The following is a 26,212-nucleotide window of genomic DNA, read 5'->3' as shown; positions in this document are numbered from 1 at the left end:
GACTACCCATATCTTCAGAAAAAAATCACTTCTACTGTCATGGTAAACAACCTGCTTCCCTATTTATAATGGTCTGGCCCTCTAGCAACTTCAGCGCGAAATTATAGCTAATTTGCCTACAAACGTCAGGTGGTCATAATAATCTGGCCACTCTGTGTATGTTTGAAACAGAGTGGCACCTATGTGGGCAAAACATGTGTAGTTAATCTACACATAATTTAATCTAAGTAGCCTCTTGAGCCCCTTTGAAGATTTCCGAAGTTCCCCACAGGCCCTTGACTCATTGTTTGGGAATTTATAGACTCCATAGTGATTGCTTGGCTTTCATAGGTGCTAAAGTATTTTTTTTTAAATGAAAACAATGAATGAATGAATGAATGAATGAATGAAGAGATACAGAAAACAGACATTTTTATCGCAAGCTATTCTTGCGTTATAAACTGTTGCTTCCAGTTCACAAAAATTTCATTATTTTCAGTCTGAACAGATCATCGTATTTACTTTAAGGTTGGTGGAAATGTTATTTCCATTACCTTTAAGAAAATTTTATCCTAAAATGGTTCATTGTCTTTACAGGAAACAATGGGAGAGCTAGCAAATTTTCAAAGATTGTGCTATATACAAAAGTAGCGAGTGAGTCTATAATTCTTTTTTACCGTTTGTGTAGATTATGTTTGTATAGGACAGGATGGTTCCTTAAATCTTTAGCAGGATAAGTGAGATTGAGCCCTCTCTTCCTGAGACCATTAACTTAACAATGAAAAGGATTCTGTGCTTCTGTTTAAAAGAGTTTTTCTGTTAACCAACTAACAAATGTTTATTGAATAGTGTGTGCATGTGGTGATTACAAAGATGTGTAAATTCAGGACTTGCCCTCAGGAAACTCTTAGTCTGGGGCAGGCTGCAAAGCCCAGGGAGAGATGATCAGGACACTCAGGAAGGATGGAGACCAACAGGGACTAGAGTTGAGAGCAAGCAGCAGGTCTGTGCACTGAAGTGGGCAGGAGGTTTACTTATGGGAAGGGGATCACCATGGAAACCTAGGAAAGAGGAAGTGGGTTGATTTTTCATCCTGTTCACAGAAACTCGCACTACACATTACAGGGAAAAGGCGCCCAGTGATGTCGCACGTCCCCACACAGGCCGCCTGGGTAAGATCCCACGGCTCTGTGATCACTCGGGGAAGTGGCAAGCCAGCCAGTCTTGGGAGGAGCTGCCTGAGGTAGTTTCTTACCTGCCTCCTGGTTTGCGGGGATGGAGGGGAGGCATGGCACAGTCCATCGCCATCTCCTTTTGGGTATGGATGCAAACTAAACACTGCTTGGCTGCCATTCAGGACGGGAGCCTCCCTGAATCACGACTCCGACTCTGTCATCGGCCCCTCCGGCTGGGCTGGCATCTTCCCGTGAACTAGGAACATGGGAGACGCCATGCGGGTCTCGCTGATGTTGCTGCGCCATGTGGAAGTGTCGCTGCCACTGCCACGCAGGGTCTGCTTGACGGATGGGTACAAACAGGTCAGGGAGGAGGGACGAGGACTGGCCACTGCACTGCTAGGTGGACTTACTTCTCCCAAGGAAAGTGGCTGGAAGAAGTCAATCAAGGCCCCTCAGAAAAGACAGCTGCAGGCCCGCAGGCCCAGGGGCCGGAGCGCTGCTAGGGGAATCTCAACAGGCAGAAATCAGAAAATGACTTGTGCTGAGACAGCACAGACCTAGGGTTTGGAGGGAAAAGGCTGCCAACCTCTGATGAGAGGAACAAGGATCACTGCTAACTCAAGCTGTGCTCCACCGCCTTCTTCTTGACCTCTGCTCACTGCGCCCCTCCAGCACCCGGGCCTCCTGGGCCTGGAGAAACGATGACGTAAGTAATGAGCAAACACCCGCAAGGGGCTGTGGCTGGAGCTCCAAGCACATGCAAACAAGGTGGGGACTCATATAACACGAGCTACATACCTGCATGAAAGAATACAACAGCAGCCTAAGTAATGAGAACTTTCTGGAGAGATCTCATCTTCGCAAGGGGAGGCTTGATACACGTGGACCTTTGAGGACATTTCGTTCATAATCTGTATAATGATGCTTAGTATGTGCATTCATCATATTTATTTATCTTATGGCTTAAGACATGATAGAGGACTTGGCATCAGTCTATATAATTATATTCTATTATACATTATATGATATTCTATTATATACACAACACTTGGCCTTAAAGAAGGAAAGTTAAAATGGAATTCTCTTGTAATCAGTTTTTTTGTGCTGAGAAGTGCTTCCAGGTTTGGGAGCAATCCTCTCTGACAAGCCCCTAGAATTCTTTATTCGCGAAAACTCCATGCTGTGTCTTAGTGGTTATGAGCGTGAGCGTTGGGGTCAGCGTGCTGGGCATGGACGCCAACTCCACCGTGGGTACCTCCGCATAAGCACTGAGCCTTCTGTTCCTCAGTTTCCCCACTACTGCCCAAAGGCGACAGGGAGAGAATGTGTGTGTATTTAGTGAGACAACCCACACAAAGTGTTTGGCGCACAGGGTGGCATAGGGTGTGCCATAATTGTGTCAAACTTATTATTAAAATACTGATACAATATATCATCATTTTCAATAGCAAGTACAGTTGGTATAAGTGAAATTATGTAAGCAATCATCTTGATTATTAATTTTTCCTATATATTTTTCTATTTCTATTTTCCTTTGGAAAATAATGAGAGTAGCGGATATTGTTGGGTGGTGATGAGCAGAAAAGAGAACACGAATATAGCGCTCCATACAGAATCACCGTGGTTTCCAACAATGAAATACTGTATGTGGGCTTCTCGTGACTTTGTAAGAATTAATTGTTTTAAAATCAGCTTCAATTGTCAAAATTCCCATGACTTATGACAGCTTAAATATTTGCTATTTTGTTCCAAAACACAAATGCCAGTTTCTTTTTCTGGTTCTCTTTTTAAGTGCTATGATATCACTGTCCTATTCACAATACGAGAGACTTGCTTGAAGAGATATGACTTTTTAATATCCGAGCTTTTAAAGGCATCTGGCCCTTATTTAGCTGTCACATTTCCCTCCGGCTCCTGCAGGCACGGTTCTGTTGCTGAAGCTCGGCTGGCTGCCTTCTGCAGAGCCCCTGCTTGATGAACACAGCTCCCCTCAAACCGCCGGACCCCGCCCCTGCCACTGCACAATCAGAGCACACAGTTTCACCATGGCTTTCAAATAAGAAGATAAAAATAAGAAAATAAATTGCTGGACACTCAGCTTTAGTGGGGCCACTGCCATGACATGTTCAGTTTGATGCCTGATATTATTTGCAGAAGTGTTTATGTACTATGAAATGTTCAGCCAGAGCATACAGGAAACTGTAAAATATTTTATGAGATGTGTACATGGTTGATGGTAAAATTTTAAACGCAACCTGGGACAGTTCTATCTAAATTCCAGGAGGGCAGATGAGGGAATAGTTTCTCTGTAGTGACTCAGTTTTACACAAGGGTTTACATGAACTGGGAAGAAATATCTGATATGGGAACTATATAAATTCTTTTTCATAAAATTAAACTTTACAATTTCTAGACAAGTAAACATATTTTCTTTTAGAACAAGAATCACCAGTTATGTTTATTTGTCTTCTACATGGTAAAAGCATTAAATGTGAATTGTTTATTATTTTATAGAAACAAAGGACAAACAGTAATAAATGAAGAATGCTCCCCACATACAGAAAGTACATACATAATTTAAAAAATATTTGTGCTTTTTTTTTAATAAAAATTCTTAGTCCTAAAATTGGAACATTATTGTTTATTGATGTACGAGAGAAAAAGAGAGTAAGATCAATTTGGTTCCACTTATTGATGCACTCATTGGTTGATTCTTGTGCCCTGACCAGGGATGGAACCCAGAACCGTGGCATATAGGAGGATGCTCTAACCAACTGAGCAACCCGGCCAGAGCTGGAACATTATTGTTGGATCTCAACTATTGCAATGTGTGAAGACAGGAAGGTTAAAGACATAGCTTTAAAATGACATGTTCAGAAAGTGGAATTTTCAAATTGAGGTGAAGGGAGAAGTATTTCTATTTCCTTTACTCTCAAATCTATGAGGCAGTGTCAATCTCCCACTAGAGAGGCTATTCACTTATTTTCTGGTTTTATTTTCAAACTTCATCTCCAAAACACAGCCTACAAAAATAGAAACTATTTTGTGTATTCACATTTGATTTAGAGGTGAGCATGATTTTTGTGTTTATTTTTTGTTTTGTTTTATAGCATGTACCTCATTAGGTCATTGTGAAGACAGAAGAAATGCCAGAGGTCTACTTCCTGACACAAAGTAGGTCTCAAAGTAGGTTAATTCCCCTCTCCCTTGCTTGCAGACTTCTTTTAAAAAAAATTGTTGTGTAATTGACAGATTATTTAATGAATACCAGTCCCTTTGAAGAAAATTTTAATGTAACACGTCTAAGGCACACATGCCATAGAAGCAACGTGTCTTGGTAACATCATCGTAGCAAGCCCAGCATGGAGCACGCCGCTAGCCTGGGAACGTCGGTTTCCCTCCCTGGGCCATGTGTTTTTATCTGTGAAACTAGTGGTTATTTCAATGATCTTTAAGAGCATCTTCTGCTCTAACATTTATGAATCTACGTAACATTTTAATCTTTAGAGAGAAGTTTATTGAAGTCACATTTTCTGAAATGTTCCTTCTTTTTTTCTATATTCACTGCTTAAGGAAATTTTATTTCACTTCTAATTTAGTGTTGTGGAAAGAGTCAGAGAAAGAACCTATGGGTAGAAAAGAAAAAAAAAGAATTAAAAATATTAATATTGAGCAATTATGGGGACATGTAGGCTGGTTCAGGACAGACATAAATGATCTTGTTTTATTCTAAATTCAGCTCACTGGCTTATGATGGAAAGTGAAAGGTTATTATATGGACTTACTGGGCAAAACCAGATTTTATAAATAATTACCTGTCAGACTGTTCAAGATAGACAAACATACGCCAGACCAACAAAAACACAGACCTGTCATATTTCTGAGAGAAATGTACGTTGAGTCTTCCTTCTCTGGGAGTATAAGGAGATCAGGTAGAATAAAATGAAGGGAAAACCCTAAACCCTATATTTTCTGCCTTGTGCATACTTTAAAATGTATAATGTGGGAAGAGAAGGAATTTTGATGTAAAAAAATAGCCCCTGAAAATTTTATACATCAATAAGCCAGGCAGATCGAAACCAAATACAATAAATGCTGTAGTTTTAAAAGTTAGGATGTTTACTGCAAGCTTATAATTTTCTATGATTAGGGACGCCAAGAAAAATAAGAATGATGATAAAAAGAAAAGTTTAATCATACATTTTAACAACACAGATGGAACATCAAAACCCTTTGGAAATTTCTGATATTATATATCTGCACTTTCTGTCCTTGACATAAAGATTTTTTCCAGAAGGACTAACATAGAGCAGGTAAGTGATAGTTGACAAACGGGAATAACGTGGCCCAATCATACTAACTGGGCTGCACAATGATTTTGGTCACCAGACGAAACCTTTCATGTTTCTCATTTCTGTTTCTATTAATTCTTTACAAAGGCTGTCTCAGTGTGAGTAAAAGCCATGATAAAAGTAAAATTACACCAACTCCTACGAATTTAAAGGAATAACTTCCTGTGTTCTTTTGCAATTCAAGTCTAATCAGGAACCGGACAATTACGTCTGCTCTATTTTGATTTGTTCCCGAGGGTGCCAGTTCCTCGCTTACTGGAGAAAGTATAGATGCCAGAGGGTAGCTCAGCTGCTACCGGCAGTTCCTGTCCACATGTGCAGCCTCAGGGTGGCGGTGCAGGGAGAGCACCTCCTCGCTCCCCTGCTAAGACTCTGACCACTCTGTTCCTGAAGGGGAGGGTGCGTGTGAGAGCGGCGGCCTGGGACGACAGGGACAGGGAAGGAGAGAGCTGATGATGGGGAGAGGGTCTGGATGCGGAAAAACACACGCCAGGCAGATATGCAGAGAGCTGGGAAGAAGGCACGAACATGACATACACTGTAAGTGGGAGCAGGGAGGGGAGGACGGGAACAGAGTTCATCAGGTCCCCTCGATCTTTGATTCCTGTGAGTTTATAAAATAGACATTTGTCTCTAAAGTCCCCGTGGATGTAGTCAACAAAGTTGGAAAGTAAAGTGCAAGGGGAAAGCTGACTGTCCTTTTAATTTTGTTTCCTTTGTCCCAAACTTGGATTACTAAATGCATCAAGTAAAACATAGACTAAACACTGAAAAAAAAAAAAAAAGACACTGCTTTTAAGATATGTGAGCTGAGGGCAGTAAATCCATTCCAAATTAAAATTTCAAAATTGTGTGATCCGCATTCTTGTCCACCTACACACTCTCCCAAACATCCTGCCATTAATTAGCCAACAGCCCATCCAGTAAACAAGACTAGGCGTTGAGGGGGCTGGGGAAGGGCTGGAGTCAGCCCCTCAACAGTCACAACAAACCAGCCCACTCCTGAGGGTGCAGAGAAGGTCAACGTGTCTTTACTTAGTCCACACGGGGGAACAGACATCACCTTCACAGAGCAGCGCCTTTCCCGCGGTCCAGGCCCAGCCACGTCAGCAGGCCAGGAAAGCCATCCCGTTCCTGCGGTAGGCACTCTGCGGAGAAGAAGAAATCTGCAATGAATTATCACAAGTCGACCAGGAAAGGAGGCACGACGCAAGGAGAGCTTCGTCCTGGGCTGTGGCCGGCCGGCCGCACTGTAACAGGGGCTTAATCTGAACAGTTCTGGTGGCAAAGCTCTAGCAGCTGCTTTGTCTATTAAAAAGTCAATGTGGTTTAACAAGTGGCTAGGGATCCTATTTTGGGGGAGTGGGAGATAGGCAAAATAAGACATCTTGTGTTGTTAATTGCCTGGACTTGGTTAGGTTAAAAACATGTTGTGTTGAATCTGTTTGTCCTTTGTAAACATGTGTTCTCTATTGGACATGCTCAAGAATCATTTCTAACTAAGTATCTTAATAGTCTATAAATTACTGGCTCATTATAGCCTTCCAAGGCCTAATTTATAGTCTCCATGCAAAGCTCTGGGAACAGGCACTAATAGAGGCCGTTCCTCCCCCTGAAAACGGTCTCTAAGGAGTTCTGTACATTACAGATGTTATAGAAAGCTCGCATCTCACATAACTTCATATACACGCATGCACATGCAGTGTAGCTGTGGATATTCATGATTGGATAAACAGTCCCATGAAAGAAAATGGGAAAGTGGATACTAATCACAATATATTTCTTCAAAGTAAAACGCATGACTTTTCATCCCAAGAGCTGCCTGCCTCCGGAGCTGGAAGAGCTGGGCTACCCAGGCCTCTGTGACTCGCCCTGAGCCTCGCAGCGAGACCGGCGTGGAGCAGAACTGAAACCCACGGCGCAGGAGTAAAATGAGCCCTTTCACCACCACAGCGCTCAATATTTACACTATGAAGTCACATTCAGACAATTCATAACCCTCAATTAGATGCCACTTTTCTATAATGTTTTCAGAAAAGTGGAAACAATTACAAAATCTGTACCAGGGACTTTCCCCTCTAAGCTAATAGCTCTGGGCTATTCTGGAATCTGGACACTTTCAGTCCAATAAATGTACCTTCAACAGCATCTTGTCGGAAATGCAGAATGAGCTTTTACGATGAAGCTAATGCCATGGACGTACTGTACAGTTTAATTCTAAAAAAATGACTGAAATCCATTTTTAACTACATTGCAAAAAAGGTAAGTGAACCCCAAGCTTTTGAAGACTTCTACCAACACGAGGTGAAACAAAAATGCTTTTTTCAATAACTTTCTGTTAATCATAAAACCAGTTCACGGCACATGCATCCCTTCCAAACTGCCGGCGTGTACGGGATTTCCTGTGGGTGTCAGGTTGGAGCGGGGCTGCAGTTCCATCAGCCGCTGCCACACAGCTCACTCCAGAGCAGCGGCTCAAGGATGAGAAAACGGGCACATCCCCCGGCCACTCCTCAGGGCTCTCCGGTGAGTTCGTTCCTGACCCCAGGCTTTTTGTGCCAGAGGACACCTCTGGGCTGGAGCAAACATCCGAACAGGAACTAGAAAGTTCCACGTCCACCCCTGAGAGCCTGCGCTGAGAGCAGTGTTAACTGCACTCCTCAGGGAGCCACAAATAACTCGCAGCGATGGATAGAGTGTCTTCCCGCAACCACAGGCGGGAGCCTCCGGCCTCTGCACAGCCCACCACCAAGGCTGCCTGAGGCCTTCCGCCCAGTAACACTTTGTTTCTGGACCTTGATATTTTAAATTTTACAACCACAGCGACAACCTTTCACATAACATAATATTTAAGCACAGGGACGGTTTACATGGAGGTAAATGGACCTGGAGTGAAGCCGGATTTCTCTCCCAGGTAAATGGCTGAGTGAGCCCTGCTTGAGAATGAAGTTTGGCGCAGAAGAATCTTGGCTGAATGTACCTACGAATTTACCGAGTTTAATCTTTCCAGGGTGGGCCGTATGAAGTGGTTCTCCCTAGGGCTGAAAAGGTCACGTTTAAGAAAATCAATTCACCTTTGCAAACAGTGAAAAGATCGCAGGCTTATAGTCACAGATCCCCAGTAGCCAAGCTGACCCAGATTTCTGGACCAAGGTCTTCCTATTCTAATTCTAAAATAGAGGAGGAACAAACATGCCTGTGTAATTAGCGAAGGGCAATTTCAGCAAACCAATCCCCCAGGGTCCCTCACCCTGAGTCACTGCTGTTCCTTTTGATGTACAAAGGATGTGTGCTGTCTGTGTAGGGTGATTATGGGAACGTCGAAAATTTGGCATCTTTTCCAGAGTAAGCAACTTTAAAGGAAGATGGATGAAGACAACTCATCTTTGTGTCAACTGTGAATTTCTCTTTATTTGTGTTGCAAATGTTGAAACTAAATTTAAACATCGCTTGGTGTGAGGGCCTTCCAGAGGCCACATTCTCACGAAACACATTGTATCCCACTTACTCTCTACTGTCAGATCCTATGACTGATTCCCAGTTCTATGTCTTCACAGACACTCTGCAGACCCTGACCGGGAATGGCCAGGACCACACCTCACTACTGAAAAGAATAAATCAATCAATAACCAAATCGGGCTTCCCCAATAAACCAGCTTCTTCCGTATGCCACTTAAGACTTATTATTGGTTTAATAGAGGTCTGCACTCGACTACTAGCTGCTCCTGTGTGAATCTGTTGAATAGCTCAGGCATTTTAGCATGTTACCAGTAAAGTAGCAAAGATAATATTTGGGTTTCTTTTTTTAAAGGACCAATTGAAGTTACTATGCCTTTTTTTAAAAAATTGAGGATCAAGTGAGCTCCCAACTTTTACATTCATTTATTCACTCAGCACCAAATTATGACCTGTTACCAGAACCTCAATATACCTGGATAAGCAGACACAGATGCTATCTATTGCATGGGCATGGGTGGGGAAATTAACTCATGACTGTGCACTTTTAAAGTATGACTTTTTTTTGCTTATTTGAATATGGATTAACTAGAGAAAACATTTAAATCTCAAATTGGTTTACTTCTGCTTTGTTGTGGGTCACCATAAATTGCACATTTTAAAGAATACACATTACTATGACAGTAAAAGATTAATATTTATCTTAAGCAAAAGAAGACATTCTATAAAACATATCCTGTTATTCCAACTTGAATATACTTGCGTGTGTTGTTTATGCCACAGTCTAAACCTGTCCTCCACCCAGTTCAGATGTACATTTTATTCTCACTACCACCTTTCCTGACTCCTTCCTACTTTCTCAAACTTGAAATAAAACAAGAGTTTCATTGTAGGGACTGACCTCAGCAAGGCAGGCTAGAGAGTCCCAAAGCTCATCTCCCACAAAAACAATAAACAAACAACTACCAACATGCAGAAACAGCTCTGGGAAAGCTCGCAACTACAACAAAGAAGCAGAACCCTGTGGAGCTGAGGAACAAGCCTGGCCACTTAGAAGTGTGGGAAGCATTTTACCTGCGTCACCCCACCCCCAGGTCAAGCAGCTCAGTGCAGAGGGACTCCCTCAGGTGAACTTTTCCCCAGGGGAAAGGAGAGCAGGAGCACCTCAGAAAGTCTCATCACTGCCATGGCCATTTGCAGCCTCGGCCACAACACTGGGCCCTGCTGCTGGAGCTGCATGGATCCTCACTGCTGTCTCCTCATGGTGGCCAGGCTGCTGCTGCTGTGAGACCTGCCCCCGGGCCCACCTGATGCTGTGCCCACTCTCTGGGTTGGGACACCACAGCACCTCACCATCTATGGATGGGGAGTTGCTGCTGCTCTCTGGCCCGGTCTCTCAGATTCTAAGTCACAGCTTTGATCCAGCACCACTGGGCAGTGCTCCTGCAGCTGCTGCTCTCTGGCTCACTCTGTGAGTCTGACGTCATGGCACTCACTTGCCATCACTGGGCAGTACTGTCGCAGCTCTATGTCCCATCCTTGGGTCCTGAGTCATGGCTTTGACCTGGCATCACTGAGGCTGAGCTGCTGCTGCTCTGCCCCCTGCCCCCGAGGGCAGAGTCGGGACTTTGACCCACCATTCCAGGGCATCTGCTGCTGTACCCTAGCCACTGCTGGGGCCCCCACCCTCGGGCCCAAATACTGTGGTGAGTCTCAGAGACTCAGACCGGGGTTCCCCAGGAGACCTGCACATGTCTGCATCTAAGACACTAGCATTACCATTGCAGCAAGTGCACCTATGCCCTAGGACCCAGGCACTGCGGTAGTTCCACATGTACCTGACCTCAGCACCCCAGCTGCTCTGAGTGCCTGAAACCAAGTGGGATAGCCTTGTCTAGCACATCCTCCCACAGGCAGAAAAGGAGACCAGGAAGACCCCAGCAGCTCTGCCACTGAGGACCCCAAGAGTCCTAGGCACCACTGCCACTTGCAGGACCTCCACAGTCTTGGCCACCAAAGACAATGCAGTCTTGAACAAAGTTGACCTTGTTGATGGATGTATGGAAACTATGCCACTGTGCTCTCCCCAGAATCAGAGATGCTGCATCCACCCAGCCAAAGCCCTCATGGCCACCTTCAGAGAAAAGTCTTTCCTAACCAATGTTAGTCTTTAAAAACAGCAGAAGAGCTGACTGCTCCCTCAAAGGCACAGGCATCAATGTAAAGCCACTAGAAACATGAAAAAGTAAGGAAACATGATACCATCAATAATTTTCCAGTACCCAACGCCAAAGAAATAGAGATCTATGAGTCAACTGAAAAAGTATTAAAAATAATTATTTTAAGGTAGTGCAGTGAGATTCAAGAGACCATAGAGAACCCAATGAGCTTAGGAACTCAATGCATGAACAAGATGAAAAGTTCAACAAAGAGAGAGAAATCACAATGAACCAAACAGAAATTCTGGAGCTGAAGGACGCAATGAATAAAATGAAAAAAATGCAATAGAGAGCTTCAAAAAAGGCTTAATCAAGCAGAAGAATTAATCTGCAAACTTGAAGACAGGTCTTTAATATTACACTCAGAGGAGAAAAATAAATAAGAATGAAAAGGAGTGAAAAAAGCCTATGTGAATTCTGGGACAACATCAAGTGAAACAATATTTGCATTATGGGAGTCCTAGAAGAGAGAGAAAGGGTCTGAAAAGTTAACCAAAGAGAGATTTTGAAAGAATTGAGTTTAAAAAGAGTCATCACATAGAAGGAAACCCAGACAACATTCTCAGCAGGTTTCTCAGAAGAAACCTTGCAGGCTAGGAGGGAGTGGGATGATATATTCAAAGTGCTCAAAGAAAAAAAATCTGCCAATCTAGAATACTTTACCCAGGAAAGTAGTTCTTAGGTAGAGATATAGATAAAAACTAAGGGAATTTATCACCCCTAGGCCACCCTTAGAAGAAAGGCGAAAAGGAGTTCTTCAAGATGAAACAAAAAGGATGCTAATTAGTAAGATGAAAACATATGAAAAATATAAAATCCATTGATAAAGGTAAATACATAGATAAATTCAAAATAATACTGCAACGGTAGTATGTAAATCACTTTGGACTCTAGTGTATAGGTTGAAAGACAAAGGTGCTAAAAATAACTATAGCTAAAATATTTTGTTAGAGCATAGGGGATATGCTCCTTGATATTGGCCTTGGCAGTGGTTTCTTAGATAAGGCACCAAGAGCAAAGGCAAAAAAAAGCTAAAATACAATATAAAAAGATGAAAATGGTGAGATTGACAACATAAAGTGTGTGTAGGGAGAGCAAATAAATGTGTAGATCTTTTTAAGGAAACTGAAGTTAAGTTGTTATCCGCTTAAAATACACATATAAGATGTATTATAAAAGCCTCATTGTAAACACAAATTAAAAACCTATAATAAGTACACATATAATAAGAGAATAGAATCAAAGCATACCATTATCAAAAAATATCACCAATTCTCAAAGAAAGACAGCAACAGTGGAAGAAAGGAATGAAAAAAGTATAAAACAATCAGAAAACAAACATTTATAAAATGACAATAGTAAGTCCTTACATATCTAATATAAATGTTTTTAATTTCCAATTAAAAGACATTGAGTGCCTGGATGGATAAAAAAGAAAAAAAGAGACCCAAGTACATGTTGCCTACAGAGACTCACTTAAGCTTTAAAGACATTCACAGGCTGAAAGTGATGGGATGGGAAAATGCTAATGGAAACAAAAGAGAATAGAGGTAGCAATAAAATAATTAGAAAAAATTTAACCAAAGATGTGAAAAACCTGCACACTAGAAACTGTAAGACATTGGTGAAATAATTTAAAGAATACATAAGTAAATAGAAAGATATCCCATAGTCTTGGATTAGAAGAACTAATGTTGTTAAGAATATCAATACTACTCAAAGCAATCTACAGATTAAATTCAACCCTATAAAAATTCTAATGGCATTTTTCACAGAAATAGAAAATATAATCCTAAAATTTGTTTGGAACCACAAAAGACCCTGAGTAGCCAAAGCAATCTTGAGAAAGAACAAAGAAGAACGCAACACACTTTCTGCTTTCAAACTATATTATAAGGTTGTAGTAATTAAAACAGTATGGTATTGGCATAAAAACAGGCATAGATCCATGGAATAGAATAGAGAGCCCAGAAATTAACCCACATATATAGTCAATTTTTGACAAAGGAGCCAAGAATATATCAGGATAATCTCTTCAATAAATGGTACTGGGAAAACTGGGTAGCCACATGCAAAAGAATTAAACGGGACCCCTATTTTATACCATATAAAGAATCAACTCAAAATGGATGAAGGACTTCAATGTAAGACCTGCAGCTGTAAAACTCCTAGAAGTAAACATAGGGGATATGCTCCTTGATACTGGCCTTGGCAGTGGTTTCTTAGATAAGGCACCAAGAGCAAAGGCAAAAAAGCTAAAATAAATTAGCAGACTATATTAAACTAGAGAGCTTTTGCATAGTAAAGTCAATAATAAATTGAAAAGGCAACTACAGAATCAGAAAAAATCTTTGCAAACCATATATCTAGTAAGGGGTTAATATCTAAAATATATAAAGAACAAATGATTCAATAGCAAAAATGCAAATAATAAAATTTTAAAATTGGCAACAAAAACCGGATAGACATTTTCCTGAAGAAGAGATGGCCAATAGGTACATAAAAAAGGTGTTCAACATCACTAATCATCAAGAAAATCCAAATCAAAACCACAATGAGATATCACCTAACACCGGTTAGGATGGGTATTGCAAAAAAGACAAGAGATAACAAATGTGGAGAAAAGGAACTCCTTATGTGCTATTGGGGGGAATGTAAATTGGTACGGCCATTATGGAAAACAGTATGGTGGTTGCTCAAAAATTAAAAATAGATCTACAGTTGGACCCAGTAGTCTGACTCCTGGGTATGTATCAGAAGGAAATGAAATACATATCTCAAAGATATATCTGTACCATGTTCACTGCAACATTATTTACAATCACCAAGATACGGTAACAACTTAAATGTCTTTGGGTGAACCCGGAGGGCTTTAGGTTAAATGAAATAAGCCAGACAGAGAAATACAAGTACTGTTTGGTATCACTTGTATGTGGATTATAAACAAAATAAAAACTAAAATCAAAGCAAAACACACACACACACACACACACACACACACAAAAAAAAACCCACAAAAACAAAACAGAGTAGAATTGTGGTTGCTAGGGGCTATAGGGACAGAGAAATGGGCAGATGTAGGTCCAAGGGTACAAACTTTTGGTTACAAGTTCTGAGGATCTAATGCACAGCCTGGTGAGTTAGAAATATAGTACTGTACTGTATACTTGAAAGTTGCTGAGAGTAGATCTTAAGTGTTCTAAAACACACAAAACAAAACAAAGCAAAACAAAACAAAAAGAGTTAACGGTGAGGTGATGGATGTGTTAGTTATCTTGATCATGGTAGACATTCCCCAATGTAAATGTGTATCAAATCATCATTACATACATTAAATACATACAATTATATTTGTCAATTACTCCTCAAAGTTGGAAATAAAAAAATAATTTCATTGTAGCAGGTCCTAAATTCACTTACAAATATTTCCTTTCTCAAAGTCCTAAGACAGAAGATTTTGGTTCCATTGCCTGAAGTGCTATACATTTGTATGATTTGATTTTAGAAAATCTGAGTTCTTACTCTATGTAAACCACTCTGCTTGGTGTCTAAGAACAAAAGCTAAGTAACACAGTCCCTGCAGTCAGTAGACTTCCAATTTATAGTAATGTCAACAGCTTACGACAAGTAAAATGCAAAGAGAGTCATTCGCAACGGTGGGAGGAGGGAGAAAACATTAAAAAACTTATCTTTATTGTTGAAAGTGTTATTACAGATGTCTCCCTTCTTCCCCCATTGACCCCCTTCACCCTACCCCTGCCCCCCCCAGGCCTTCAATGCACTATTGTCTGTGTCCATGGGTTATGCATATATGCGTATAAATTTTTTGGTTAATCTCTTCCTGCCCCCCCCCCCACTTTAATCACAATATTTAATTTCAAATAACATTTAAAAGGGCACAAGATTTGTAGATTTCTTAAGGCAACGAGAGAGGGGCAAAGATTAAAAAACACTACATGGTTTTATGGGTGATAAGTACTTTCATGCCCATATCTAATTTACCCTTACCACAACTAGTAAAAAGGGTCTTATTATTCTCTTTTTTAAAGTGACATACTCCAGTGAATGGTAGATTTAGCATTAAAAACCCAGGGCCTGTATTCTTTTCATTATACCACATTGTCTTACACTAAACAAAAGGAAAAAAACCTCTGAAATCTGGCATAATTCATTCCGCCCGGATCACTGAAGACATACACAGTCTCCTAGTCCTGACAAACTCAATTCTTGCTAACTCAACATCACTTAAAGGCGAAATGAAAATTTAACTTCAAATTTAAACTAAATCAGCCTGGTCCGATACTTCAAAGTGAGGAGGGGGACTTAAATGTAAGTCATCTTCAGTTTGGAGGCATCTCAACTAGTGCCTATTTCCCAGGCTAATTTTAAGAATAGTATTTGGTAAAAAGCACTGTGCGACCCAATCGCCGAGGGGGCTTTGAAAAATCACAGATCCTCTGGCTCTGCGGCCTCTGGAATGTTTCCAAAGCCTCCAGGTGACTGGCTGCAGCGCGGGCCGAGAATGGTGGCAGAGAGGACGAGGACACCAACAGCAGGACCAGAGACGGTTTGTCAGTAAGGGGAACCATTTCAGTATATGTGCTGCCGAAGCGAGCACAAGGGGAACCATTTCAGAATCTGTCATGATTATACAGGAAACAACATCTCTTGGTGGAAATCAATACTGGCATTTAATTGAATACAGCAGAAAGAGAAATTAAGGTTTTCAGACCATGCCTTTCTACCCAGACAGCAAGTGGGTTACCTGTGTCTCTCACATTTCTCACCTGCAGTCCATCTGTAGAGTAGTCATTGTTCTTTTTCCTTCCTAGATGCTGGGATGCCACTCTTAGGGACATAGTCCTTCAGACTGTCTCACCATATTTAATTCCATCATGAAAAAGGAATTTGGAAACTGAGCCTATTAACCCAAGCTGAACCAAGCCTTTGCATATATCAAGGAATAGAGTTTGAAATTGGAAAGTGTCTTTGTGAACTCCTCAAGCCCAATTCCAAATTTAACAGAGAAAACGAATGCCCCGAGAGAGAGACCCATCCCTGGTCACGTGGGGGGAGAACCTGGGATTCCTGACTCAGTCTAGGGCTCTTTATGGATGGTTCTCATTCTGTCCAAAGCTATGTGTTTAGCGTCCCGGACCTTAATGGGGAAAACAGATGCAAAGGGAAAATTGTTTTTCCGGATTAAGAGCCCTTGGGAGCAGAACAAAAGTGAAGGGACTGGGGAAGGGAGAGACTTAACGATGTCCAAACAGCGCAGCTGAGGAGTCAGAACAAGGCAGACGGTTATGAGCTGCTAGCTCTACTTCTGGCTCTTCTGCTGCATGATTAGCTCTTCCTTGGAGAATCACTAATTTCCCCAAGTGCCCCAAATAATAACTTAGATAAATGGACGAAATATCAAAATAATTAAGATAAACCCGTCTGGAAAGTTCTGTGGCGAAAGCACACATCTTTAGGACCTTCAAGGGGCGACACACCATGTGTTCCCATTCAAGCCTTCCTAAGGCTGTGCTCCGTGTCTGACTGAGGGCTGAACAAATAATGTGGCCTGCCTGGATATGTTTGGAGTTGGCCATTTGGATGAAATCCAGTGAGAAACGGACAATAAAAAGATTTGGAGCATATATTCTCTCTCCCAAACTACTCTTAACTCCCAATTAACTAAGTGTAGGGCAGACTTTCTGCAGAGGATGACTTGTGGGCCACAGGACCCACCCTGGTTACCAAGGGCCCGGTGGTTTCCCAAACGTTCTCCACTCCACAGAGACTCGGAGGGCACGGAGGGCACAGAGGGCACACTGGGGCTCTCCTGGGAGAAAAGGCAGGGAGGCAGCAGAGTAGACTGAAAGCAACTGCCTTTCACTAGTCCTTACCAATCTAGTTAATCTAAGTGACTTACTGGAAGGTACATACATCTCTGAATTTCATGTATAAATGCTGTTTCACAAGCTACATGAGCCCTCCTCTCTGCCCCGCCTCATATCCAAGTTTTCCAGGAAAAGCCAGTTGTTCTTGTATCTGGCCTTTCCCTCCCTCTCTTCTGGCAGCCACACTGGAGACTGCATCAAGCTGTCCCACACGCCCCAATTCAGCCTTGCCCTCTATGGAGCCACTGGATTCAGAGACCAAGGCTCCCCTAGACCTTCAATTGCCTCAGGAGGTATCTATGCCCCAGAGACATACTGCTTTGCTTTCATACTGTACATCTCTGAGGCTCTGGATCTTCATATCAAAGCTGTGCAACAGCTTTTTAAAAGATAAAATATGACACCCCCCCTCCCCCAGGCCTTTGGCTGCCCTTGTGTCTGTGTGTGGGAAGAGATTTAATTATAATGAATAAATCTGAATGGTGGTCTAAGACTCTTAAAATCAAAGTGGGAATCATGGCTGAATTTCATTAGCAAACATAAATACAAATAGGCACATCTTGTTTGCACCAAAGCCATGTGACTTTTCCCCTTTTGATAATGTTATTCTAACTCTGATATTTCAGAGAATCTAAATTGAACCATATGATGAATAGCAATGCAACACGCAAAGCTCTTCATTAAACATCTTCCCTTTGTATACTCCCCAGTGTTAGAAACATCCTGTGAAAACCTGGAGGGCAGTTCGTTGGATGGCAGGGCACTGGTTTAAGAATAGGAACAGGGAGGGAGCCCTGCCCTTTCAATAAGAGGTCTTCCAGGGCGGCAGGTGGGAAAAAGACATAGCATTAACTGTCCTTCTAGTCCAAGTAATTGGGAGCCTATATAAATTTTAAGAAGTTGTCATTTTATGCATGTTTTCCTGTATGCCTCTGTTACATTCTTATTACCAAGTTATTCCAGCATTCTGAATACAAGACTCTCTAAATTAAAATTTAGTTATTAAAAATTGCCATTTCTAATTGTTCAAGACATCTCAATCAAATTATATGAGAGATGTGTTAATTCTGTTGTTAAGCAAAATCATTAAGTAGCTGATAAAAACAACATTGTGTTTTTAGAACAAAAGTTTTTTGTGAAAGTTATTTTTAGCAATTTTATATGAGACTAAAAGTATACCATTTCTATGCATAAATTATTCTTTCCATGATATCGTATGTACTTAAACACAACTATGGTTAATAATAATTTAATGCCAATAATGTTAAACTTTTCTTCAGCTACCTTATATTAAGAACAGTCAAAACACAGATGTCTGAAATTATTCCAAGCTGCAAACACATATAACTCTATATGAAAACAGTGCTAAATTGGCAGAATTATTAACTGAAATCTCCTCCTTGGGGGGTGGGGTGGGGAGGCGGGGCTAACAATAGTTAATTTCATTTCTCCATAGCCTTCAGAAGGCAGGGACCTTACTATTTTATCTATGTGTGCCCACAGTATTGCCCAATGCAGAGAAAATAAGTAGGTGCTCAATAAATAATCATCTTGGGAATGAATGCATTTGATTAGCAAGTAGGTTAGTTTCCTCTGGGCAACAATGAGAAATGCTAACATGTGTTCTCCACCAGAGCAGGGGCTGGGATAGTCTCAGCTCTTAAAAATTAGGCTTAGACCGCACACTTATCATTTTACAAGATAACCATCAGTAGCAATTGTTAAGAAAAATAAATTAGTGACCTTAATAATTCAACCATAAACATTGCTGCAAAAAAAAGTTACTGTGATATGAGTTCTCAGTTCCCACTGGGAGCATTTCTGGGCTTCTCCTGGCTGTTATCTGCTAGGAGTAAAAAAAAAAATTGGCTCCCAAATGCCTTGTTTGCCAGAAAAAGAGAGTCCAAGTTATCTAAAACAATACTGTTAATTATATTGTTGAGTCTAAACATTTGAAGTTCAAATATACTGCTATTAAAAATTATAATTAATAACGAATTTACAGTAGATAGTATAAAATAAAAGAGTAGAAAAATGGCTTACAATCTTGGTTATATGGCAGTGATACTTAATTGTGTTTATCTTCAACAATGATACAAGATAAAAATAAACATAAGATATTGCCTCAACAGCCTGTGCTACATCAAAAAAACACAACACAAAAAAATAACAGTGTGGGTAGCAATACCTGTTTACCAATGGTCAAGACACCAATTTAGGGTAGTAAATAAGTTATGATTAAGACAAAAAATTCTAAAAACTATGATACAAAACAGTCAGGACATAGTAGTTAATAATATCAATCATGTATGGTAGCTACTTGAGAAGGTGTATTTCTGTATGAACTGTCATTCATTCAACAATACAGACTACAAGGTTCAGTGGGTACAGCAGTGATCACAGCTCCTCATTTTCTTCTCCTTTCTAAAAAAAATCCTGAGGCTATGTTTTTACTGATTTTTAAAGAGAGAGGAAGGGAAAGAGAAACATCAATGAGAGTAACATCGATCAGTTGCCTCTAATATGCATCCAAACTGGGGATGGAACCCCAAACCTGCAACCAAGTTATGTGCCCTGCCCTGGAATTGAACCCTCAATCTTTTAGTGCATGAGACGCCGCTCTAACCAAATGAGCCACCGGGCCAGGGTCTGCCTTTCATATTCAACAGTCTAATAAAGAAGACATATTGAATGAGAAATGACAAAAGTGATACAAGTTTAAAAAATGAGTATAGCATATAATGGGACCATATAAGAAGGCAGTAGAGGTGGGTATTGGTGATCAAGGCACCTTCTTAAAGAAAAAGACACTCAGCTGAGGCCTGAGTTGGGGATGAGAGAAAAATGGTGAGCAGGATAGAGAGTGTTCTAGGTAAGATCCAAAGGAGGGAGAGCTTTAGCTTGTTTCTAAATGCCAGACTATAGGCTATGTCTGTCGCCATAATATTAAATCTGAGACACCAATCCATACTACCTACCACTAAAGGGTTTATCAAAATTCAGGTAAGGCCGAAACCGGTTTGGCTCAGTGGATAGAGCGTCGGCCTGGGGACTGAAGGGTCCCAGGTTCGATTCCGGTCAAGGGCATGTACCTGGGTTGCGGGCACATCCCCAGTAGGGGGTGTGCAGAAGGCAGCTGATTGATGTTTCTCTCTCATCGATGTTTCTAACTCTCTATCCCTCTCTCTTCCTCTCTGTAAAAAATCAATAAAATATATTTAAAAAAAAAAAAGAAAAAAAAATTCAGGTAAGAGCCCAGCTAGTGTGGCTCAGTGATTGAGCATCGGCCCATGAACCAGGAAGTCATGGTTACATTCCCGGCCAGGGCACATTCTTACCATATGATCCAGCATTTGCACTACTTGGTATTTACCTAAAGGAGTTGAAAACTTATGTCCACACGAATACCTGCATAGGGGTATTTATAGCTTTATTCATACTTGTCAAAACTTGGAAGCAACCAAGATGTCCTTCAGTAAGTGAAAGGATAAATAAACTATGGTAACATTCAGACAGTGGATTATTCAGGGCTCAAAAGAAATGAGATATTAAGCCATGAAAAGACACGGGAAAAACTTAAATGCTTATTACTCAGTGAAATAAGGCAACCTGAAAAAGTTACACAATTTATGACTCCATGTTTATGACATTCTGGAAAAGGCAAAACTTTGAAGCCAGTAAATTGTGGACTTAGGGTGAAAATGATGTGTCCTTGTAAGTTCATAAACTGTAACAAAAGCATGATTCTGATGGATGATATTGATAATGGGGGAGGCTGTGCATATGTGGGGCAGGGGATATATGGGAAATTTCTGTACCTTCCACCAACTTTTGCTGTGACTCTAAAACTAGTCTAAAAAATAAAGTATATACAAATTTGAAATACCCTCTCTTGGCATTTATTTCAAAATTAAACTGCTCTGTATTGACAATGACAGGGATGCCTCCTTCATACCTTTGTGTCTCCTCCCTAATAAGGTGTATTTGAGCTCCTGCGAACATATTCTTTTACCTTGTACACATAGAAACACCTGCATTTCTATAACAGAGTTGTGTTAATGGAATTTGCCACAGACATTTACAATCTGCCTTAACCATTTTGAAAATTTACCTCCAAAATAAAATAAACAACCAGAGTATGTTCACCAGTGTGAAAGATTAATTTGAACAGAATTATCATATTAAATGGCTAAACCTCCTGAGGTTATGAAACTATCCTGTCAGATATGATGTATTATTTATATAGCAGTGACAGTGCTCACTTTATTGGGTATTATCCTGATTAACCCTAAAAGGTTGGCTATTTGGGTCATAGTAACTGGGACGCTGAAGAGGCCAGATCACCCATCACACTACTGTTCAAGTTTACTGTTTACTGTCACATTGCCTCTCAAAGACAATCAGAAGGTTTAGGCTTAACACCTTAAAAAGAAATGTTCTTTTCACTTCTACTTTCTTTTCAAAATATTTTGTTTTATTATTCACCAATTTTTTTTAAATAGATCTTTCAAAGGCCTATAAAAAAATTAGCACCAATTCTAGACTAAAGAATTATGAAAGAAGGTGGCTGTTGTGTGTTTCAGTAACTCTTACCATGACTTCTTGAGGAAGGACTGAATGGATTCTGTCTTTATGTATTCTATTCATTTAGCACTCAAGGTAAGCAGGCCTCCTAGCCTCAGGATGTATAATCTTCCTGCTGAAAATAATTCCATGAATCATTTCAACTAGCCTTCAAGAGAGCCTTTGCTAATGAATCTTTCTCTGCCTGTCCAGTCCATGTGGTGGGGTTAGTGATGGAGTAGGCTGGTCCCATCACTCTCAGGGCCCCTAGGCCCCCTGTGCATGCAGCCAGCCCCTGCTTCAGCACAGGCCTGGGAGGTGAGAGGAGGTAAGCTAATGCATGAGTAGCTGCCAGGAGAAAAGATGGGAGGAAAAAAGCTAAAGAAATATACTATTTCAATCAAAGTCAGAAATTTGTAGAAGTGGTTTTGGTCTCCATATAGTAAAAATATTTATCCAAGAAACTCCTACTCGGGTGTGAACATCCTACTTCTAGTGGGATTTTGTTTGGCAAAGGGCTGTGAAAGAGTGGAAGCTAATACAGAACATGTCTATAAACAAATTTATTTAGTTAGTACAGATTGACACATTCACTAGAGGATTTCAGCAATTACATGTGTAAAACTATTTCCTACAGTGGTTTCCTTTTGTGATTTTGCTAATTTATTCAATCTAGGCCATTTTCATGCACTGACTGTTACAAGCCATTTAGCCACCCAGGCTAAAATGAACATATGGGGACTCCACACCTTCTTTCCAATGCTTCACGTAAACATAATTATATGGCGACATTAGAGAGTCACACTTCTAATGAAAGAAAGTCAAGCAAGGTTATAATACCTTAAAACATGATGCTATGATCTAACTTTGGAGAAAAGAGCTTTGGCTATGATGTACACGAAAGTTTTTGGTAAAATGCCAAGCGCTATATAAGTATAATGTGTTTATATTTGTATTCAAGATGTATTTGTAATCTAGTTATAAGTATAACAACATATAATCAAATCATATTCTTGGGAGAATTTTAACTTTTAGCAAATGTACGTTTATTGAAATTCATATTCTCAACTCCAGAAATATTTTGATTATAATTCTCTACTGATGCATACTTCTATTTGTAAATGTTAGTATAATTTATTACATTAATTAATAGCTTCTATCTCTTGAACTCTAAGCCATTATTATAGTTTGTATAAATGTCTTACTTTAAATGCTCAATAAATATTTGGTACATGAGTAAAGACTATTCAAGTTTGAATAGTCCTCATGTAAAGAAAACCAAGCCTAGCTAGTTTGGCTCAGGGGATAGAGTGTCAGACTGAAGGGTTCCAGGTTCAATTCGGTCAAGGGCACATGCTCGAGTTGCAAGCTCAATCCCTGGTAGGGGGCATGCAAGAGGCAGCTGATCAATGATTCTCTCTCATCATTGATGTTTCTATGTCTTTCTCCCTCTCCCTTCCTCTCTGAAATCAATATATATATCTGCAAAATAATTTATTTCATAAATTAAGAATTTTAATTTCTGAAGCATATATTATCTTCAAATATATTTGCAATTAATGAAACAAAATCCAGAGTAGCTTTACTTAGATAAAGGGTTGCACAACTGCTATCAGTAGGGAGAGGGTAGGTATCCCATAAAAATATTTATGTGAAATGGGGTCTTCATACTCAAAACAGTTGGGAATCACTGGCCTTGCCCCAGACCTTAGGTGGGTGGACCATCCAGGCAGGTATGGCAGGAAATGGCAGGGTCCTGGCAGTCAAGGGCAGAAGGAACTTGAAACACCTGGTCCCTTGAGTAGGCTGAGTGACAAGCTTCTAAACCACCCCCATCGGGATTCTCGGGTCCCTAGGCCACCGGAGAGCTCTCTCCATTGAGTGCAGAAATGAGAAGATCTCAAAGACCAACCTCTACCCCAAATGAGAAAGTGGAGGGGAGGTATTCTATTACTTATTGTTCTCGAGGTAACATTGAAATTATATTTTTCAAACATTTTGAACATCCTTACCAGTAGTGGAGAGATAATAATGGGATATTTGTTTACCCCTCACTTTGATGTGTCCTGTTGAATTTCTTTTGTTTCTCTTTCTTTTTTTGGTGATTTGTTTCACCATAAAAATTAGTAAGTCCATTTTTATGGGGTTTATGCTGGGGCTAGTTTTATTTACAATTACTATCTTGTTATAATAGTAATTAAATGATGTTATGGGTTGAACATGTCTTCCATAAAGCTAAGTTGAAGTCCTGATTCCTGGAAGAAGTGACTGTGCCCTGATTTAGAAATGGGGTCTTTGCAGACAGGATCAGGTTAAGACGAGGGCATTAAGGTGGGCAGTGGTCAAATATGAGTGGTGTCCTTGCATGAGGAGATAAGAGACACACAGGACAAAGACCACCCCTAGCTGGTTTTGCTCAGTGGATAGAGCATCAGCCTGTGGACTGAAGGGTCATGATTCCAGTCAAGGGCACATGCCTTGGTTGCGGGCTGGATCCCCAGTAGTGGATGTGCAGGAGGCAGCTGATCAATGATTCTATCATCAATGTTTCTATCTCTCCCTCTCCTTTCCTCTCTGAAATCAATAAAAAAAAAATATATATTTTTAAAAGAGCAGAGACTGGAGCGATGCATCTATAACCAAGGAGCGCCAGGCATGGCTGGTCATCATCAAAAGCTGGGAGAGACATGAATCAGATGCTCCCTCTAAGCCCTCCCAGGAACCAGCCCTGCACACACACCTTGATTTCGAACTTCTAGCCTCTGGAACTGTGAGATAATAAATCTGTGTTGTTTTAGGCCACCCTGTTTGTGGCACTCTGTACAGCAGTCTTAGGAAAGTAGTACAGGTGGTAACGCACCTACTTTCACTCTTTTCTTGTATGAATCTTTTTTCACCACATAGTCTGGAAACTAAGGCAGTGCTGAAGTCCTCTAAAACCGAATCAGTCCGTAAAGTAGAAATAGCTGCTTGGCAATGGTGCAATCACGGATTTTCTGGGCTGAGAGTGTCAAATGAGATCAGTTCTGCTTCCCCCCGGGCAGGAAATGTTCCCTTTCTGGCTTTTTCAGGAGGTACAGGGATGCACAGTACCTGAAACAAGGACTGGCCCCAAAGTGTACCATTAAGTAAGGCTTTTCTAAACCTGAAAAAAACCTAGAGGGGAAAAACTTAGGGTGCATTCTCGAGACTGTGGCGCTTTCATCTCAAACACTGTGTGAAAGTATAAGAGAAAATCAAGTACATTCGGCCTCCCATGTCCACGTATTAAAAAATAAAAAGGTTATGTTGCTGCTGACGTGTAGTATGTAGTTAGGCCTAAGGTGGCTGTATCTCTACTGAACATGTACAAATTTTTCTTTGGTTATTATTCCCTAAACTGTTTACACAGCATTTTACCTAGTATTGGGTATTTTAAGTTATCTAGAGATGACTTAAACAGGAGGATGTTCATAGGTCATATGCAAACACTGCATCATTTTATGTAAGAGAAGAGCATCTCTGAATGTTGGTATCCCTGAGGGCTCTCTCCCCTCTCCCGCCCCTCTAGCCCCCATACCAAGAGATGACTGCATTGGCCTTCAAAGGAAGGAGTCTGAGATACTTTAAAAGCTAAGTTCTTGATAATGGCATTCACACCACAGTCTTTTTGCTTTAAGGCAAACCTAAGTTACTAAGTTCAAGTTACTTTATATTTGGCCTAGTAAACCCTAAAAGTAGTAATCCCCATCTTTATAATGTATAAGGGAATGTTAAAAACATACATTATGGTGAAAAAAATCTGAGGATGAGGAAATATAAAAAAATGTAAAAGTACTCACATGGGAGTTATACTTCTGGTAGCCACTGACTGAGGAAATATGTAATGATAAAAAAATCCTTCAATGACGTATCTAAATGAATTTTATTAACACAACGGTATCTACATATAGTTGAAAATATATCAAGACATATTAATTATCTTCTCTACAGACAATGCTTAATGCACCTTTGGGCCTGGCAATGACCTATTCTTACTGTAAGGCTCCTGGCTAACTCAGATTCACAGGTTTGAAAATGGCTTGCATTTGTTTCTTCACTGATTTACATGTAGTTATTGAGTGCCTATGATGTGCCATGCAGTGTTTGAAATGTGGGGAATGCATCGTGAGTACATTAAATTGAACTTTTTAGTGGGGTGACACAGCCAATAAATAAGTACACAATCTGACAGCAGTGGAAGTGCAATGAAAACAACTAAGGCAGCGTAAGGGGACAGAGAGAGATGGGGTGGGAGTCCTGCCCTCCGATAAGGTGACATTCAGAGGCCTGTGTGAATGAGGCACACACACCTCCACAGGAAAAGACAGCCTGAAAACAGTGGTGCTCCTTAGTCTGAGAAAAGACACCTAAGAAAAACCCAATTATTAATCTTAATTGTGAAAATCTGAACACTTTCCCGATAAGATCAGAAGTAAAGCAAGATGTCCACTCTCACCATTCCTAGTCACCATCAATGATGAAGAAAACAGAAATACAAATTGGAAATGCTAAAATAAAGCTGCCTCTATTCACGGAAAACACAACTATCTACATAG

General features: G+C 40.6%; 1 protein-coding gene across 4 annotated transcripts in view; it reads right to left on the bottom strand.

The window, feature by feature from the left end:
- Positions 1–26,212, bottom strand: part of SUPT3H (SPT3 homolog, SAGA and STAGA complex component) — a 478,084-nt gene that overhangs the window by 13,865 nt on the left and 438,007 nt on the right. For 2 of the 4 annotated variants that reach the window (XM_070418486.1, XM_070418489.1), the window contains exon 12: positions 6,573–6,657. In XM_070418486.1, the coding sequence (XP_070274587.1) occupies positions 6,573–6,657 (85 nt within the window). Of the gene's footprint in view, positions 1–4,749; positions 4,784–6,538; positions 6,658–26,212 lie in introns of those variants that run through there. The other 2 variants (XM_070418491.1, XM_070418488.1) reach the window with 2 other exon arrangements.

Source organism: Myotis yumanensis, unplaced genomic scaffold (assembly GCF_028538775.1).
Source record: "Myotis yumanensis isolate MYYU_CA2020_CCGP unplaced genomic scaffold, mMyoYum1.0.hap1 SCAF_6, whole genome shotgun sequence".
NCBI classification, from domain to species: domain Eukaryota; kingdom Metazoa; phylum Chordata; class Mammalia; order Chiroptera; family Vespertilionidae; genus Myotis; species Myotis yumanensis.
This window is presented reverse-complemented; position numbering and strand designations above follow the sequence as displayed.